This window comes from Panthera tigris, chromosome D2, assembly GCF_018350195.1.
Source record: "Panthera tigris isolate Pti1 chromosome D2, P.tigris_Pti1_mat1.1, whole genome shotgun sequence".
Taxonomy (NCBI): Eukaryota; Metazoa; Chordata; class Mammalia; order Carnivora; family Felidae; genus Panthera; species Panthera tigris.
The window spans coordinates 33,037,669-33,059,148 of NC_056670.1; the positions used below are offsets into that span (position 1 = coordinate 33,037,669).

General features: G+C 36.6%; 1 protein-coding gene across 4 annotated transcripts in view; it reads right to left on the reverse strand.

Annotated features, from left to right (window-relative positions):
* Positions 1-296: 296 nt before the first annotated feature.
* P4HA1 (prolyl 4-hydroxylase subunit alpha 1) overlaps positions 297-21,480 on the reverse strand; it is an 88,362-nt gene continuing 67,178 nt past the window's right edge. For all 4 annotated transcript variants that reach the window (XM_007095702.3, XM_007095701.3, XM_042960533.1 and 1 more), the window contains exons 11-15: positions 10,574-10,627; positions 7,501-7,566; positions 3,395-3,463; positions 2,789-2,885; positions 297-1,370 (exon numbers count right to left, since the gene is read on the reverse strand). In XM_007095702.3, the coding sequence (XP_007095764.1) occupies positions 1,300-1,370; positions 2,789-2,885; positions 3,395-3,463; positions 7,501-7,566; positions 10,574-10,627 (357 nt within the window). In that variant the 3' untranslated portion in view covers positions 297-1,299. The remainder of the gene's footprint in view (positions 1,371-2,788; positions 2,886-3,394; positions 3,464-7,500; positions 7,567-10,573; positions 10,628-21,480) is intronic.

Below are 21,480 nucleotides of genomic sequence, written 5' to 3' on the forward strand. Positions count from 1 at the left end.
TTATACCACACTTTTGGATAAGAGAAAGTCTTAAGTACCATTATTATAGTAACCTTATAACCACAAGTTGTAGAGCTTCTTTTGAAGGAAACATATTCTGATTGATTGAATGGCTGAAAGTTCAGAGTTCTACCAGAACAGTGTGACATGAAAGTGAATGAAAACCAAAGGGATAGATCTAAGTCCTCTGTGTTAAAAAAAAAAACACACACACACACACACATCCATAGAAATCACCTGTTGTCACTAGAGTATGCATTCACATTCAAATAAGAAAAATACCACACAGAAAACAGAAACATTTTTAAAAAAAGATTTAAGATCATAAATAGGTCATTGTTGTCACAACACATTTCAGAAGTGAAAAAAAACAGACATTTTGGCTTTTTTAGAAAAAAGATTCTTCTTTTTTTTATCAATTCCCTCATCATTAAAAGGACTTGTACATTTTAAAATTTCCAGTCTCCTAAGGCACGATATTTATTTTATCAGAACGCCAATATCATCACCCTGCTATAGCAGGAATAAGAGGCAAGGTATTAGCATTACAAAAAACAGCAAATTTTAAGGGAGAAATAAACAGACTAATGATCATTTTAGTTAAGAAGGCCCACTGTTGTTATATAGGGCTTTGCAATAAAAAACATTTTTAATCAAATTATTTTAACTCAAGCAGATTTGATTCACCACAGAGGAGCTGTGAGAGAAGAATGGGATTGGTAAAATACAGTATACTTTCTTTAAAAAGATTTGAGAGGAAAAAAATCAACTTAGAATAGCATATGGAGGGGTAAACATCAAATGGAACCCAGATTAGAGGTCTAGCTTACTCCTAGTCTTTAGGCAGATCCAGAAAATAAGACTAGGTAAATGTAATACCTAGGTCCAAACTATAAGGCTTATAATCACATGGCCCATTCTAGCCTACCCCCTACCAACTGAGATGTAGTGAAATACTATAATCAGATGCATAAAGTGTTTTTTTTTAATCCAACCAAGAAGTTCTTTAAGATATAAATGTAAAAATTCCTTATTTTTTAACTCTACCTTGCTTTATCCTCTGTGATACCAACTGAACTTTAAAGGTTTATATGTACAATATGGTGATTTAGTGTTACTTTTAAAAGGAAAAAAACCCCACAAAGTTAGTGATTGTCCACAGATGAAACATGGGATGAGGTTCATGACTGAAACCAATCATGGAGTGTTAGTCAATTGTAAACTCTTGAAAGTTAAGACTGGGAAATGTGCATATCAGACACATTAGAGTATAGCAGGAGAGGAAGGGAAGCCTATTTGTCATTCCAATTCTGATAAGGTGCATGGTCTTCGAAATTCTTGTCCACGTTCATGGAGCCATTTATTAGATACTGTGAGAGAAAAAAATACATTAATATTCTCCACTATCTAAAGTTTAATTCACTTGTAAGAACTAGGCCTATAACAAAGTTTCTACATGAGCTAAAAGTTCAAGACCAAAATAAGATGAAGGCAGATGGTACCTAGGCACTCTATTTAAAAAAACACACACACACACACACACACACAAAACTCCGCTAAATGTTGGAAGCACATGAGAGTCTACGTATGTGCATTTCCTAAAGTTTCTGATATTTAATGTAAATCTTGAAATGAAATGCAATTGGAATGAAGATGTAGGTAGAGACAGAACATTGTTTTACCTGTTTGCAAAAATACTATCTCTAATACAGGGACATTTTAGAGATGAACACAAAGCCTCCACCGTACAGGAACAATTCTACAATCAATCACTACTATTATGTGCTCATTAAATTTCCTTGATTCCAAGATACTGCTTTTTAATGTAACTCAAACAGAATTTTCTACTCCTTCTTTATCATAGAACCCAATCGATGGCTTCAACATGTACAAAGTAAACTAGGACCCATAATTACTCTTATCTTTCTCAACTCCTATATCCCATCTATCATTCATCAAAGCCTGCCACTTTTCCTTATATATCTCTTCAGTCTCTTTACTCTCCAATCCTTTTGCTACTACCATAGTCCAGGTTTTCATCATCACCCACTTAGACAATGTAAAAGAGCCTTCTAAACTGATCTCCACTAGCCTCATTCTAGTCCAGTGATTCTCAAACATTATAATCATCAAAGAAGGTTTTTAAAATCCTAACAATCAGGTGTCACTCCTTAGTCCTGCTATGCCTGAGACAGTAGCCACTAGACACATGTGGCTACTAAGTACCTGAAATGTGGCTAGTGACACATATTGAAAAGGATTTATGGGGTTAAATAATATGTATAAAAATAAATTCACCTGCTTCTATTTCTTTATGACTGGCCACATTAAAAACTAGCATGACCCTGACCCTGAGGGCCTCTCTAGCCTCACACTAGTCCTGGCCCTGGTCCCTGACATGCCTGGAAAACATACTGCTCTCTCTTCAAGACCAAATTTTAAAATTAAGCTTTGAAGAAGCCTCCCAACTATAAGGAGTCATCATCTTCTGTATACATCTCTGTATTAGTGTGTACTACACTATATTCTGATTTATCCATTAGTGTGTCTCAGACAACTGTACACTCCTTGAGGGAAAGACACTGTCTTATTCAACTTTGAGTCAAGAAGCGGGACTACTGTTAAAATCTGTCATCAGAATTCTGATCTATTGAAAGTAAATTTATATTAAAATCAGAAACTTGGTTGGTTGAATCCCTTTCAGTGTTAGGAGTTTTGTTTTCTTTTTAAGATATAGACTACCCTAATTTCAAAATATGAGACAAAAGAGAATATAGGAAATATTTACCCCATTTGTTTCCAACTAGCACTGGACAGGCCGCATGCCGTGTACTGTAATCTCCTTCTCCACTGGCAAACAGATTATACCAGAAAACAGCAGTTCCCTGTGGAGAATAATACAAAATTATCTCCAAATAAGATATAGGTTATCACTTTTTGTAGTAATTAAATTTTCCTCTGTTCCTGTGGAATTACTCCTCCATGGCAGCATTATATCTTCTCTAATAAAATTCTGAAAATATGACTAAATCTTTACAAAATTTTGGTAATCACATGAAAATGTCAATACCACAAAGCTGCCTGACAAAGGGGATTTGCCAAAACAAAGCTAACAAATCTTACAGTAGTAAGATGGAGGTTCCATCATATGGAACCCATTTCAGAAATGCAAACTTTTGAGTACTAATCCTTGGTTGTTCATTATTTCTAGGTAATCATTGTAAAGTGTACCATAAACATATTTAAAATTTTACCTAATATACTTAAGGACTACATTATCTCTATCTTTAAAAATGTTATTCATTAATTAGACTGTGAAACAAAGGTGCATCTCTTCCTCAGGGAAAAAAAAAACAGACCCACAAAACTAAAATAACAAATGAACCAAGTTTACCTTTTTGGGCCAAACACTAGCTCCTACTTCAGGAAAAACAGTGGCTCCTCCTGCTGACACATCACTCATCTGTAAGAATTGCAGACAGTATTATCAGAAGCACTGTTAGAATAAAGTTAAATATGCCATTGTGAGGAAGGCATGATACTGCAGAGGATATGAGAACAACTGGACTTCTATTTACATAGATAGTTTGTGCAGGCTATTCAGGTTTTTTTATATTTATTTATTACTTATTTATTTGAGACAATGTGAGTGAGGGAGCGGCAGAGAGAGAGAATCCCAAGCAGGCTCCATCCACACTGTCAGTGCTCAGCCCAATACAGGGCTCAAACCCACGAAACTGTGACGTCATGACCTGAGTCGAAACCAAGAGTTGGACGCTCAACCAACTGAGCCACCCAGGTGCCCCCATGCTACTCAGTTTTTAAACAAACAAAGATGCTGTTCTATTCTAGATTTATATACTTACATTTAAAAAAAATAAAAGTAAAAGAAATGATAAAGTCAGGAAGGGAGATAGGGATGTCTTTTATAGCTATTTCTTTTATAGCCAGAGGTTAAAAAAAAAAAAAAAAAAAAAGGATTTAAAATCAAATCAAGTAATACAAGGGTATAATTATGTATTTATTGCACTAGAATATAATCTCCATGGGGGCAGGAATTTTCATCTATTTTGTTCATTGCTCAGCTTTAATGTCTACAGTATTTATAGCAGGTGCTCCTACTGGGTATTTACCCAAAGAAAATGAAAACACTAATTCAAAAGGATGTAGGCACCCTTATGTTTATCGCAGCATTATTTACAACAGCCAAATTATGGAAACAGCTCAAGTGTCCACTGATGAAAGGATAAGGAAGATGTGGTCTATATATACAACGGAATATTATTCAGCCATACAAAATGAAAGCTTGCCATTTGCAACAACATGGATGGATCTAGAGAGTATTATGTTAAGCAAAATAAGTCTGCCAGAGAAAGACAAATACTGTATGATTTCACTCATATGTGGAATTTAAGAAACGAAACAAAGGAACAAAAGAGACAAACCATGAAACAGACTTCTAACTGTAGAGAACAAACCGATGATTTACCCATCCATCCCCCCTCCACTCTGGTAAACAGGTAAAGGGGATTTGGGAGTGCACTTGTGATAAGCACCAGGTGTTGTATGTAAGTGTTGAATCACTAAATGGTAGAGCTGAAATTAATATCACACTGTACGTTAATTATACCAGAATTAAAATTTGGAATTTTTAAATGTAAAACACAAATCTTCCAAATTAAGGGATCACATGGACAAAATGAGACAGGAAACCAATCATGCAGTGAAGATTTTTTCACAAGCAATGTAAGTAGAACGTATATACAAAGACTGTATCACAAAGCAAAACCCAACTGTGCTATATCCAAGAGTCACATCTAAAACAAGAAGCCTTGAAACAAAAAGATTGCCAGGCAAATGCTATACCAAAGAAAATAGAATTTGATCTTAATATCGGACACAGTTTAAATAAAAATAAAAGCACTGAGATAAAGAAGGATATTGTACTATGATGAATACATCCACTGGAGCCAAGAGCTAACTTTGAAGAAATGAAAAAGTTGTGCTAAATGGACCATGTAGGACAATAAACAATGGCAGGGGGTGGGGGGCAAAATTACTGATCTAATCAAAATGCTATATAATTAAGATAGAATATAATAATCAAACATATAATCTAATGGTCAAATAATCTAATATTTATGGATATTGGACCAAATAATGTATAGCATCAATATTCATAAAAGCAAAAAAAAGTTTAATGTCTCAAACATCAGAAGAGATGACCAACCTCTCTAATAATACAAACTAAAACCACAATAACTGCCAATATAATAAGTGAAAGATGTACAGACCAAAAGGTTAACAAACATATCACGCTTAAAGGTAGGATATAAATTGGTACAATTATGGAGAATTCACTTCTAAAAAGTATACAAGATTTCACAGCATGAATTTTGTATAATGTATCATCGTCTCTCCTGGTTTTCCCTTTGTAATAATTTTCTCTCATCTTTAACTAACATTATATGTCTCAAATTCTTTTTTAATCCTAAATCCTTTTTATTACAGTGCTTAAATCCTTTTTTTATGGTATCTTAAATCTTTTTAGAAACAGATAAGATTGTAAGAGGGAAGGAGGGTGATGATGTAGGAAGGTGAAAAGGTGGGTTGCAAAGAGGGAAGGAGAGAGAGAAGAATGGAAGAAAAAAGTAAAAGACAAATAGGGAAGGTAGCAGGAAGCAATGAAGAAGGAAAATGAGACTGAGCAGAGATACACAAATTTTGGTAGGGAGTGAGATAAACAGCAAAAAGAGATGCCATTTTCATATCATTCAAATGGGTTAGGGGGTGGACAAAACAACGAAATAAGCAAAATTTATGTCTAGACTTAAAATTCATCTTTTGAAGTTAACAAAGGTTACAACATTGTAGAAGGTTATATTTTCCAAATATACTATTTCCCAGTATTCCCTGTCCTACATGTTCTGTTTATGTGACACAGACATTCTTATTGAGTGGTAGGGTCCATATCTCCTCCCCTTGAAACTTGGCAGATCTTTGTAATTGCCTTGATTAATAAAAGCCAGGAGAAGTGACATTATTTGACTTCTGAAGGTAGGTAATAAAAATGCCATGCACTTCAGCCTTGCTTTTTGCAGAGATACTTGCTCTTGCAATCTAGTCACCATGCTGGGAGGAAGCCCAGACCACATGCAGGTACTCTGGCCAAAGCCAGCCTCAACCTCAGCCTTCAAGATGACCCCAGTGCCAGTCATCAACTGACTACAGATGCATGAATGATCCACAGCAAGAACCAGGAGTGAAGCCCACCTTACAACCATGAGACATAAAAATAGTTATTTTAATCTATTCAGTTTTGGGGTGATTTGTTATGCAACAAAAGATAACTGGGGCAAATATTATGACCAAAGTTTAATTTTTTTTATATGTTTATTTCTTTTGGGAAAGAGAGAGCGTGCAGGTGCACGAGCAGGGGGCAGGCAGAGATTCCCAAGCAGGGAACTCACAATGAGGGACTTGAACTCACCAACTGTGAGTCCATGACCTGAGCAGAAATCAAGAGTCAGACTCTTAACCAACTGAGCCACCAGGTGCCCCGGTATATAAACAATTTTAAAAATAATGATCATACTGTTTTGAAATTTTACTAAACAATGTGAAAATGGTTACCCTTAATGGGGCTTCCAGGATGCTATAACGTGCTTTCTAGATTTAGCTGCTTACACCAGATGTATTCACTTTGTGAAAATTTCAGGTTATAGTACTTAGGATTTGTATACTTTTCTTATATGTATCAATAAAAAATTCAAAAGGAAAGTTTATTAAATGTGTGTGAATATATACAGAGATGCCTATATACACATATGAACAGTCCATACACCAAAATATCCACAATGATTGTCTCCAAATAGACTGTTAGTAATATTAATTTTTTTATATTTTTAAGTTTATTTATTTATTTAAAGAGAGAGAGAAGAGCACAAATGGGGGAGAAACAGAGAGAGAGGGAGAGAGAATCCCAAGCAGGCTCTGCACTATATACACATATGAACAGTCCATACACCAAAATATCCACAATGATTGTCTCCAAATAGACTGTTAGTAATATTAATTTTTTTATATTTTTAAGTTTATTTATTTATTTAAAGAGAGAGAGAAGAGCACAAATGGGGGAGAAACAGAGAGAGAGGGAGAGAGAATCCCAAGCAGGCTCTGCACTGTCAGCGCAGAGCCCAATATGGGGCTCAAACTCACAAAGCGTGAAATCATGACCTGACCCAAAATCAAGAGTCAGATGCTCAACAGACTGAGCCACCCAGGTGCCCTGAGACTGTTAGTAATAAGTTAAAATTACTATCTGAAAAAGTTACAAATGCAAAAACCCTCCACTTACTCAGTTGTAAAAACTTTAAATTAGGATGTTAAATAAGAGCTAAGGAAAACAGACATCTGAACATCAAAATAAACATCATGTGATAAAAATCCCAACTTAAAAATTTTAGCAAAAAAAAAATTTTTTTTTTAGCTATAACTTACATAAAACAGCCATGTAGCAATTCTATTTCCTGTCCCCAGCTCTTTGAAAGCATCTGGTTCATCTTTCTGTGAATAAAACACAACAAATTCAATGGTATAAAATTCAGGAATGCAAATTATCCAGTGGCACTAAATACCAGTAATATGCTTAAGGGTATGCCAAAAAAACCCAAAAGGTTCGTTTATAATGTCTAGTGCATGATATACAGCAAGCACTCAAATACTTGTTGGTTGTTGACTCAGATTGTACAGTGAATACTTTTGATAAGACCACTGCGGGTAGGGGGGACCTATATTTATTAGCCTAAATAACGAAAATCAGTATCTACTATCCACAGATTATTAATTAATGCCTATAGTTTTAGCTTCCAAAGGGGCAGGGGGGAAAGAGCCTCTTAGCTACATTCATGAACTCTATTCTCTGCAGGTAAAGAATTTACCTTGAGATTTAAATTGAACTCATGGTCCATTCAAATGTTTACTGCTACTATGCTTGTCATTCTTTTGGACAGTCAGCACTTTAATCTGGCTGGACAGTTCACATCTAGCTATTTAAATCTAAATTAAAATACAATACAGTCTCTTGGCAGTTATCCCAGAAAAATGAAAATGTATTTTTCACACAGAAATTTATACACATCTTTATTGGTAATAGCCCCAAACTGGAAACTACCTTACTGTCCTTCAAAGGATGAACAATTAACCAACTGTGGTGTGTCTATACTGTGAACTCCTACTGAGCAATAAAAAAGAACACACTACTGACACATTCTTTAAGAACTCCACTAACCTCAGAGGAATTATGCTGCTGAGTGAAAAGAGATACATACTGCATATAACATCTATATAACATTTCTGAAATGATAATTACAAAGAACAGATTAGCAGCTACCAGCAGTTAAGGGATGGGAAGCAGAAGGGTATGTGCAGCTATAAGAGCAGGACTGTAAGGGAGTCTTGCAGTCATGGTGCAGTTATGCATCCTGATTGTGTGGTACTTTCACAAAGTTACACATGTAATAAAACTGCATAGATACACACAAAATTAGTGCAAATAGAACTGGTGAAATATGAAATAGCTCCGTGTCTTGTGCCAATGCATATTTCTTGGTTTTGATAGTCAACTACAGTAATGCAAGATGTTAACATGGGGGGAGGCTGAGGGAAGGGTTCATAGGACCTCCCTGTACATTTCCTTGCAACTTCCTAGGAATCTGTAATTATTTCAAAATAAAAAACTAAGAAAAAAATTTAGTTGCACTAATGTCAGAGCTTGAACTGTACTCTTTCACATCATTCAAGACTCTCAGACATTTTTCAATAATTGAAAAAAGAAGGGAAAGACTAAAAATATATTCCTTGCTGGCCTACATAGAAAAAGAGTACAATTCTGGGATTTAAGCTAGTCAAGGGCCATGACACAATATAGGCTGTTTTCCTTCAAAAAAATGTACTCTTATTTTTAAAATGACAGTAGATCAAGAAGTTTATTAAAATGCCGGAGACAGTTCTTAGAATTCATGTATTTATGATAAAGCTTAATGAGGACTTGTATACTTGTATAATGTATAATTTATAGCTTAATGTGAAAAAAGTAAGGTTAATATTTATTAATCTTAAGCAAGAGTAGTACTTGGTAAAGGACAGCTTTTTAGCAAACTGCTTTCATATTATATATTCTCGTCTCTCTACATCTGTTTTGTATTTTTTATCTTGTCTCTTAATGTATTCTTATAATTTCTTCAGATTTACCAATTCATTCACTAATGCACTTCAACTGTCTCTGTTTTTTAAGTTTATTTATTTGAGAGAGAAAGCATGAGTGGGGGAGGGACACAGAGAGAGAGAGAAGGAGAGAGAAGGGGAGAGAGAGAGAGAGAGAGAGAGGGAGAGAGGGAGAGAGGGAGAGAGGGAGAGAGGAGAGACAGGATCCCAAGCAGGCTCTGCACTATCAGCACAGAGCCCAATGTGGGGCTTGAACCTAGGACCCATGAATTCATGACCTGAGCCGAAGTTGGATGCTCAACCAACTGAGCCACCCAGGCACCCCTCTCTAATCTGTTTTAATTTATCCATCAAACTTTAAATTTTCAACAATTACTTTTTTCTACCTAGACTTCTATTTGTTTTTCAAATATGTTAAATCATTTTGAGAGTTTATTAATTTTTATCCTTTTATTTTTAAAACTACTATACAGTTATTTTATATTCTCTGATTATTCAAGTACCTAACATCCTGGGGCTTCTAAATCTGTTGGTCACTTTAGTCTCACCAATGGTGTCTTATTACCAGTTTTTTTTTTTTAATGAGTTTGTATTTGGCTGACCTTAATCTTTAAAACTCTTGAGGTACTAGAATAAAGATGCCTGTCTTCAGGGAGGACATGAGTTTGTCTCTGCCAGGTACCAAGAAGCACTACCTAAATGAACAACTTTAATTTCTCCTCTTTCAGGGTAGTGAAATTCAAAATAAAAGGTTCACGTGAGAGCAGGCCTAGGCTTTCAAACTCCCAGAAGAGGCTCTCATACACATTCCATGCCCACCTGGATGATGAGAGGCAACTCTCCTTAAGGTTCCTGACTCCAAGCAGATTCTTTTCAAGGCTATTCTTTCTTTCTCTGAGGGTATAATCCTTTTGGAGATTCAGGTTTTATGCATCGGTCTCAAGTTCAGTAGCCTGCACAGTGGCAGGTCCTCTCACACAGCCATCAATCCTCAAAGCTCTAGATTCCTGGAGACAAATGCTTTCAGCTTCAGCTTTTTTGGCCCAGCCCCCCTTTAACTCTAATTTTAGTTTCTAGGTTTTCTTTGTTCATTTTGGGAATTGGGAATTTCCTTTACTTTCTTCCAGTCTCAGCAATGCATTTAAAAGTATCCTAAATTTTTTTTTAACATCTAGGGGTTTTGTTTTGTTTTGTTACTGCTAAAAAGATTTTATAGAATGTCTATTCCACCATGCTTCCACAAATTGCAAACAGGCTATGAATTTTTACTACTAAAAGAACAGAATTAACATGTCATGCCTAAGCTTCAGTTAGAACTCCTACATTCTTTTTTTTTTTTTAAACTTACCCGTGCAAAATCAAAATGGGGTTCATATTGTCCTCCAACTCCATAATTTGCTACCTGAAGAAGAGGAAGAAAGCATGCATTAAAAAAAAAATCAAGATTACTATTCAAAAAATCTGTAAGTCCTATTTTGGCCTCTTACATGATATGGTTAGGTACTTCTAGAGAAATTAGAAGCAAAGCAGTTGAAATCAATGACAGTTCCTAAGGAACCAAGGATAAAAAACTAAGGATAGCTACTATATATTTAAGAACCTTAGTTAATATGCCTTCTTTTAGCAAATTTTGAGGTACATGTTTTCCTCTAATATATAACTTAAACTAAAATTTGAATCAGAATTTTTAAATGTTTAGAATTAAAATATTATAGAATTAGAGTTTTGAGATTTCTATTATTAATTTTTACTAAACACTTATCTTTGGAATTTAAATCAAGACTCATGTTTTCCAAAGCCCCAAATTCTGGGAAACTCCCAATCAATTTTAATAAAATATCTTCCTACAATTTTAATCGGTAATGACAATGTCCCAGTGGGAAGCAGCAAAAGAGTAAAAAAGTGTCTGGTCTGAGTTTAAATTCTAGCTTTCTTAGTTACAATATATGTAATTCTGAATACAATCTCAGTTTTCTTATTTATAAATTAAGGAGAATGATGCCTTCCCTTACCTCCCTCCTTGTATCCCAATATGACACAATGAAAGGAGAATGTAATTTAAAGAGCACTACCAATGAAATGAAAGAAAAACATAATTAAAAGAGTGTTGCCCACAGCAAAGTCCAAGTCCTATGTGAATTATTATTACTCTGGATATTTTACTCCTTATATTGTAGACACATTGGGTTGAATCAACGTATTAAGTAAAACTGTATCACATAGCCTGAAAGATCCTGTGAGGGTTAGGCAGATGAGAATAAACACAGATCAGGAAAGAAAAAGATACATACAAGACCTTTTAGTAATATAATGAATACCAAGGAAATTGTAGATTACCATGGAATAAATGGCAACTTAATTAAGCAATTTAAATATAGGATATCCTGCTTTTGCACAGTTCCAAAAGGCACACATCTAATGGTTTAGCTACTCATTAACACCAAAGTTCCAACAACATAGTTTAAATTTCAGTCACCAAAACATATTGACTATGAGAAATTGCATAAAGTACAAATGTTGCTGCTAGCACTTTAGTCCACAAATTACGATGTAAGTAACAATTGCACATCATGATGAATGACCAATCATATCACTTCTTTCAAAGTCCATCAGTGATTGGTCACTGCACATCTGTTAATTCATGCACAGACACCAAAGTATGTAGTTGTGTTGCCTCCTTATCTCCCAGTGAAAACTCATGTGATATTTTACAAAAATGAATAGCTGGAAGAGGCAAATGGCTAACAAAGACAATGTACAGCAGAAAAAGGGAAAGTAATAATGCTCTAAGTAAAATTCAAATCAAACTTAAATGGCAATATAGAAAAAAAATGACAAGGGGAATGCTTCCACTTGTGCAGGTCAAGAAACTCTAGCTATGCAGCCAGAGGAACGTGGTGAAGGCAAACTTACCGACATAAGGAAAGTGATTGTGATGGAAAGGATAAAGATGTCTTGGAGGAAGGAAGAAATGATATTGGAAAAAAAATCTTTCAACCCACTGCACTACCCAGGTGCCCCAAATTTCACAATAAGAAGGAATGTTTAAACTATCCTTGATAAGTGTTTACAAAGATATAAAGCACCTTAATTCTCAATATTCACAATAAAGATTACCCAGACAATTCAATAGGGAAGAGTAGTTTTTAAATACATGATGCTGGTGGGGTGCCTGGGTGGCTCAGTCGGTTAAGCATCTGACTTCAGCTCAGGTCATGATCTCGCTGTCTGTGAGTTCGACCCCCGCGTCGGGCTCTGTGCTGACAGCTCAGAGCCTAGAGCCTGTTTCAGATTCTGTGTCTCCCTCTCTCTCTGACCCTCCCCTGTTCATGCTCTGTCTCTCTCTGTCTCAAAAATAAATAAACGTTTAAAAAAATTTTTCAAAAATAAATAAACATTAAAAAAAAATTAAATACATGATGCTGGGACAATTGAATATCCACATGAAAAGAATGAAGTTGGACCTCTACCTCATATACAAAATTGACTCAGAATGGATCAAAGACCTGAACATAACAGATAAAACTATAAAACTGTTAGGAAAAAACACATGTATGAATCTTTGTGACCTTGCATTAGGCAATAGTTTCTTAGATAGCTAAAGCACAAGCAACCAGGGACTTCTGAGGAAGATGGCAGAATATGAGGATCCTAGGCTCACCTTGTCCCATGGGCACACCTAGATAATATCAAAATCAGTGTAAATAACCCAGAAAATGACCCAAGGACTTGCAGAACAGACTCTCCACTGCTAAATGTAGAGAAGGGGACACATGGAAGAGGGTAGGAAGGGCTGAGATGTGGTAGGGAGCCAAAAAGACTGTGAGACTGCCTGTGGGAGGAGGGAAGCAGTGGAGTGGAGAGGGGAGAGGAGCAGACCTCCACACCAGGCACACCATGCATACGGGGCCTGTATGGGTGAGATGAATCCCTATAATAGAACATCTGTCTTTGAAAACCAAAGGGGCATGGATTCTCATGTTCTTATAATCAGTGGGCTTACCACCTGGAACTTTAAAAATCAGCAAGCTCTGGGAGAGTCTGAGGGCAGAAGGAAACTGAATCTCCGCCCTTAAAGAGACAGTGCACTGAAGAGCCCAGCTGACACACAGCATAGAAGAGGCAGTTTGAAAAATGCCACCTGAAAAAAAAAAAAAAAAAGAAAAAAGAAAAAAAAGAATGCCACCTGGGGTGGGTGGCGCCTGGGTGGCTCAGTCAGTTACTTCGGCTCAGTTACTTCAGCTCAGGATCTGACAGTTTGTGGGTTCAAGCCCCGTGTCAGGCTCTGTGCTGACAGCTCAGAGCCTAGAGCCTACTTTGGATTCTGTGTCTCCCCCTCTCTCTGCCCATTCCCTGCTCATGCTCTTTCTCTCAAAAATAAATAAAAGTGTTTTAAAATTTTTTAAAAATGCCTGGGTATACAGGAAGGAGATTTTTTTTTTACTAATCTCAGTACATGAGCTGGAGGGGCAGGGATTTGAGGGGGACTTCTCTAAGAGCCACTTCCTTCCCCTGCCCCCTTCCCCAGCCTGGATTCACAGACACCTATGGGAACCAGGGCAGCAGAACACTCTCCTGCTAACAGTGAGAGCTCCGCCAGACATTCTTCTGCAGACATACCCCCTCCATCCCAAGCAGCCTCAGGTCCCCTCTCACAGCACACCTGCATGGACCTTATTAACAGTGCCCTCCGAACCCTCCCCCTGCTCACCGAGCTATTATATGGACCCACCCTTCCATTCCAGTCTGGGCAGTTTTCTCATGGTCTTCAAGCTCTCTCCCACAGCAAACCAGTGTAGATCTTACAGGCACCATGAATCTCAGCCTGCTTTTTCTTGCGGACCTGCACTTCCAATAGACCCTTGGCCAGAGTCCATCCAAAGCAGTGCCACAAGCCTGGAAGTGTGCAAGTAGCCCTGATGGGGGCCTCTACCACTACAAAGTGACTCCTGCCCCAGGGAGAGATGAAGATAAATACACGTACCAGTCCAACTATGGCCCAGCAGTGGGCTGGGGGCAGACATCGGTCTGACTACAGGCCCTACCCACCAACAAAAGCTTCTCAGGGCACAACAGAGGGAAAGCACCCTGCAGTTCAGTGCTACTCCATCTCTGGCAAATGTCTGGTCTGACTCAACTCAAGCCCAAGGTGGCCCTAGACTAGGCCACTAACAACACAGAGACCAAAACCTGCCCACAACAGGCAGAGAGTGCCATTGCAGACAACTGGACTAAAAGCAGTGTGGCTCAGCCACAACAGTAGGGCACATGCAACACACATAGAAAACATCCCTAAAGCACTGGGTTCTGATGAACAGGGGACAGTGCACTGCAAGGTGCTATAGGACCTCTTTTTCACAAAGCCACTGTTTTCCAGAGTGGGAGACATAGCTGACTTACCTAACACAAAGAAACAGAGTTAGACAAAATAAGGAGACAGAGGAGTGTGTCCCAAATGAAAGAACAGGACAAAATCACAAGAGACCTATGCAAAACAGAGATAAATAATATCCCTGATAAAGAATTTAAAGTAATAGTCATAGGAGCACCTGGGTGGTTCGGTCGGTTAAGTGTCTGACTTTGGCTCAGGTCATGATTTCACAGTTCATGGGTTCCAGCCCTGCATCAGGCTCTCCACTGACAATGACAGCCTGCTTGGAATTCTCTCTCCCTCTCTCTCTGCCCTTCCCCACTCGCACGCTCTTTCTCAAAATAAATAAAGAAAAAAGGAATAATATTTAAAAATAAGTAAGTAAAGTAATAGTCATAAAGATACTAGACTTGAGAACAAAGTGAAGGATCTTAGTGAGACCCTCAACAAAGAGATACAAAACATAAAAAAAAAAAAAAAAAAAAAAAAGAACGAATCAGAGATGAACAACTCAGTAAGTAAGGTTAAAAATATACTAGAGGGAAATAAATAGTAGACTAGGGGAAGGAGAACAGATCAGCAACTTGGAGGACACAGTAATGGAAAGCAACCAAGTTGAACAGGAAAAAGAAAAAAAAAAAATGAAAACAGACTAAGGGAACTCAGTAACACCATCAAACGTAGTAACATTTGCATTATATGAATTCCAGAAGGAAAAGAGAGAGAGAAGGAAGCAGAATATTCATTTGAAAAAATAATAGCTGAAAATTTCCCAGTTCTCGGGAAGGAAACAGAAATCCAGATCCAGGAAGCACAGAGAGCCCCAACAAAATCAACAAGGAGGTCCACACTAAGACACGTAGTACTTAAAATGGAAAGCAGTAATAAACAGAATTTTAAAAGCAGCAAGAGAAAACAGTTACATAAAAGGGAACTCTCTTAAGGCTATAAGCAGATTTTTCAGCAGAAACTTTGCAGGCAGGAGGGAATGGCAGGATGTATTCAAAGAGCTGAGAAAAACAAACAAACAAACAAACAACCTGCAGCCAAGAATATACTATCCAGCAAGGCTATCATTCAGAATAGAAGAAGAGATACTTTCCAGACAACAGAAGTTATAGGAATTCATGATCACTAAAACAGCTCTATAAGAAATGTTAAAGGAGACTCTGTGGAAATGAAAGACCATAAGGAGAAGTATGAAGAGTAGGAAGCATAAAAGCAATAAAATTAAGCTTATCTATAAATATCAGTCAAGGGGCACCTGGGTGGCTCAGTCCGTTAAGTGTCCTACTTTGGCTCAGGTCATGATCTCATGGCTCGTGGGTTTGAGCCCCGCATCGGGCTCTGTGCTGACAGCTCAGAGCCTGGAGCCTGCTTCTGATTCTGTGTCTCCTTTTCTCTCTCTGCCCCTCCCCCACTCACCCTCTGTCTCTCTCTCAAAAATAAACATTAGAAGAAAAAATTTAAAAAAAAATTAGTCAAGAGTTTCACAAAAGGATGTACAGTATCACACCATATATCTAAAATGTGGCAGGGGAGAGGAGTAAAAATTTAAAGCTTTTAGAATGTATTCAAACTTGGGGCACCCAGGTGGCTCAGTCCATTGAACGTCCAACTCTTCATTTCAGCTCAAGTCATGGTCTCGTGGTTCGTGGGTTCAAGCCCCACATCAGGCTCTGCACTGACAGCATGAAGCCTGCTTCAGATTCTCTCTCCCTCTTTCTTTGCCCCTCCCCTACTCGCCCCCCCTTTTAAAAATAAATAAAAATTTTAAATTTTTTTAAAAATTTGTTTTAAAAAGAATGGATTCAAACTTCATAAACTTAAGTGGCCATCTACTTAATACAGACTGCTGTATGCATATGATGTTATATACAAACCTCATCGTAGCACAAATCAAAAACTGGTAATAGATACATGCAAAAAATAAAGAGAAAGGAATCCAAGTATATCACTGATGAAAGCCAGCTAACCGTGAGAGAAGAGAACAAGAAAGAAAGAACTACAATGGCAACCATAAAACAAGTAACAAAGTGCAATAAATACATACCTATCAATTATTTTGAATGTAAGTGGCCTTAACACTCCAATTAAAAAAAAACACAAAAAACAGAGGATGACAGAATGGCTAAAAAAATCAAGACACATCTATATGCTGCCTATAAGAGACTCATTTCACACCTAAGAGACATGCAGATTGAAAGTGAAGGGGTAGAAAAGCATTTATAGTGCAAATGGAAGTAAAAAAAAGCTTAAGTAGCAATACTTATATTGGATAAAACAGATTTTAAAACAAAGACTGTAAGAAGAGACAAAGAGGGATACTATATGACCATAAAGGGGACAATCCAACAAGATATAGAAATTGTAAACATTTACACACCCAACATAGAAGGACCCAAATACATAAAGCAGCTAACAAACATAAAGGAAATAATTGCTAATAATACAATACTAGGAGACTTTACACTCACTTATATCAATGGATAGATCATTTAAACAGAAAATCAACATAACAGTTGGTTTGGATGATACACTGGACCACACAGCTCTAACAGATCTATTCAGAACATTCTACCCTAAAATAGCAGAATATATATTCAAGGGCACATGGAACATTCTCCAGAATAGATCACTTATTAGGCCACAAAACAAGTCTCAACAAATTAAAAAGTCATACCAAACATCTTTTTTGACCACAACACTATGAAACTAGAAACTAATTACAAGGAAAACTCGGGAAAGAACAAATACACACAGGTTAAATAACATGCTACTAAACAATGAATGGGTTAACCAAGAAATCAGTAAAAAAAAAAAAAAAAAAAAAAAAAAAGTGGAAACAAATGAAAACAAAAACTGAGATGCAGCAAAAGCTGTCCTAAGAGGGAAGTTTATATCAATAGAAACCTACTTCAAAAGCAAGAAAAATCTCAGATACACAACCTAACCTTACATCTAAAGGGGACTAGAAAAAGAAAAACAAACAAAACCCCAAACCAGCAGAAAGAAGAAAATAATAAAGATTAGAGCAGAAAGAAATGAAACAGAAATTACAAAAACAATGTAACAGATCAATGAAACCAGGAACTGACTCTTTGAAAAGTTCAACAAAATTGATAAACCTCTAGCCAGACTCATAAAAAAAAGAACTCAAATAAACAAAAACAGAAATGAAAGAGGAGAAATAACAATCAACACCACAGAAATACAAAGAAGTGCAAAAGAATATTATGAAAAATTACATGCCAACAAATTGGACAACCTAGAAGAAATGGATAAATTTCTAGAAACATATTAACCTCCTAAAACTGAATCAGGAAGAAACAGAAAATTTAAACAAACTGAATCAGTAATCAAAAAACTCACAACAGGGGGGCCTCGGTGGCTTGGTCAGTTAAGTGTCCACCTCTTGATTTTGGCTCAGGTTGTGATCTCATGGTTCATGAATTTGAGTCCTGCATTGAGCTTTGCACTGACAGCATGGAGCCTGCTTTGGATTCTCTCTCTCCCTCTCTCCCTGCCCCTCCCCGGCTCACTCACTCTCTCTCTCTCTCTCTAAATAAATAAATATAGGGGCGCCTGGGTGGCTTAGTCGGTTAGGCGTCTGACTTCAGCTCAGATCATGATATCACAGTCTGTGAGTTCTAGCCCCACATCTGAGCTGTCAGCTCAGAGCCTGCTTCAGATTCTGTGTCTCCCTCTCTCTGCCCCTCCCCTGCTCATGCTCTGTCTCAAAAATAAATAAAAACATTAAAAATAATAATAAATAAATAAATAAATAAATAAATAAATAAATAAATAAATATAAATAAACGTATAAAAAAAACCCCTCCCAACAAACAAAAGTCCAGGACCAGAGAGCTTCACAAGTGAATTCTATCGAATATTTCAAGAAGAGTTAATAACTATTCTTCTCAAAGTATTCTAAAAGTAGAAGAGGGAGAAAAGCTTCTATGAGGCCAACATTACCCTGACACCAAAACCAGATAAAGACACTATACAAAAAGAAAACTACAGGCCAACATCTCTGATGAACATCCAGAAAATATTAGCAAACCAAATTCAACAGTACATTAAAAAACTCACTGACCAGGATCAAGCGGGATTTATTCCTGGTATTCAAGGGTGGTTCAATATTTGCAAAACAATCACTGTGATACATCACATCAGCAAGAGAAAGCATAAAAACCACTTAATAATTTCAACAGATGCAGAAGAAACATTTCACAAAGTACAACATTCATTTATGATATAAACCCTCAACAAAGTAGGTTTAGAGGGAACATACCTCAACATAATGAAGGCTATATATGATAATCCCACAGCTATGATCACACTCAATGGTGAAAAACTGAAAGCTTTCTCCCTAACATCAGGAACAACACAAAGATGTCCACTCTTACTACTTTTATTCAACATAGTACTGGGAGTCCTAGCCACAGCAATCAGACAAGAAAAAGAAATAGAAGGCATTCATATTGGTAAGGAAAAACGAAAACTTTCATTATTTACAGATGACATGATACTATACATAAAAAACCCTAAAGACTCCACCAAAAAACTACTTGACGTGATAAATGAATTCAGTAAGGTCACAGGATACAAAATCAATATACACAAATCCACTGCATTTCTATACACTCATAATGAAGTAGCAGAAAGAAATGAAGAAAACAGTCCCATTTACTATTTAACCAAAAATAATAAAATACCTAGGAATAAACCTAACTAAGGAAGTGAAAGACCTGTACACAGAAAACTATAGAACACTGATGAAAGAAACTGAAGAGGACTATAAAACACTGATGAAAAAAACTGAAATAGAAAAATATTCTATGCTCATGAATTGGAAGGACAAATATTGTTGAAATATCCATCCTACCAAAGCAATCTACAGATTTAATGCAATCCCTATCAAAATGCCAGCAGCATTATTTTACAGAACTAGAATAATACTAAAATTCGTATGGAACCACAAAAGACCTCCAATAGCCAAAGCAATCTTGAAAAAGAACAAAACTGGAGGTATCACAATCTCCACTATCAAGACGTACTACAAAGCTATAGTAATCAAAACAGTCTGGTATTGGTCAAAAAACATACACATAAATTAATAGAACAGAATAGAAAACACAGAAATAAACCCACAATTATGTGGTCAATTAATCTTCAACAAAGGAGACAAGAATATGCAATAGGAAAGAGACGGTCTCTTCAATAAATGGTGTTGGGAAAACTAGACAGCTACATGCAAAAGAATCAAACTGAACCACTTTCTTGCAACATTCACAGACATAAACTAGAAATGGATTAAAGACCTAATGTGAAACCATGAAAATCCTAGCAGAGAGCACAGGCAATAATTTCTCTGACATCAGTTGCAGCAAAATTTTTCTAAACATGTCACCTGTGCAAGGGAAACAAAAGCAAAAATAAACTGTTGGGACTACATCAAAATAAAAAGCTTCTGCACAGCAAAGGGAACAATCAACAAAACTAAACAATAAGCTACTGAATGGGAGAAAATATTTGCAAATGTCATATCTGACAAAGGGTTGTTAATATCCAAAATATAAAAGAATTTATGTAACTCAACACTCAAAACACAAATAATCCAATTAAAAAATGGGCATAAGACATGGACAGACATTTCTCCAAAGAAGACATACAGATGGCCAACAGACACATGAAAAGATGCTCAATATCACTCATCATCAGGGAAATGTGAATCAAAACCAAAATGAGATATCACTTCACACCTATCAGAATGGCTAAAATTAACAACTCAGGCAACAACAGATGTTGGCGAGGATGGGGAAAAAGAGAATCTCTTTTGCACTGCTGGTGGGAATGCAAACTGGTGTAGCCACTCTGGAAAACAGTATGGAGGTTACTCAAAAAATTAAAAATACAACTCCCCTATGACCCAGCAATTGCACTACCAGGTATTTACCCAAGAGATACAGGTATGCTGTTTCAAAGAGGCACATGCACCCCAATGTTTATAGCAGCACTATTAACAATAGCCAAAGCATGAAAAGAGCCCAAATGTCCGTCATCTGATGAATGGATAAAGAAGACGTGGTATATATATACAATGGAGTATTACTCGGCAATCAAAAAGAATGAAATCTTGCCATTTGCAACAATGTGGATGGAACTACAGTGTATAATGCTAAGCGAAATAAGTCAGTTAGACAAAGACAAGTATCATATGACTTCACTGATATGTGGGATTTAAGATACAAAACAGATGAACATAAGGGAAGGGAAGCAAAAATAATATAAAAACAGGGAGGGGGGACAAAACATAAGAGACTCTTAAATACAGAGAACAATCTGAGGGTTGCTGGAGTGGCTGTGGGGGGATGGGCTAAATGGGTAAGGGACATTAAGGAAGACACTTGTTGGGATGAGCACTTGGTGTTATACAAAGGGGATGAATCACTGGAATCTACTCCTGAAATCATTATTACACTTTATGCTAACTAACTTGGATGTAATTTAAAAACAAACAAAAAATGGACAAGAACAAATTATTTACAAGGATGTGAGGAAATTATAACTCTCATACATTGCAAATGGAATTGTAAAATGCATGGTCACTTTGGAAAACAGTTTGGCAATTCCTCAAATGTTAAACTAAAGTTATCACATGACTTAGTAATTCCATATGTAGAATATACCCAAGAGAAATTTAAATGTTGGTATAAAAACTTGTATACAAATGCTCATAGCAGCATTAGTCATTATAGCCAAAAAATACAAACGACCAAATATCCTTCAGCTGATAAATATATGAAGTGTGGTTATATCCAAACAATGGAATATTATTCGGGCATGAAAAAGAATAAAGTGCTGATACACTGAAAACATTA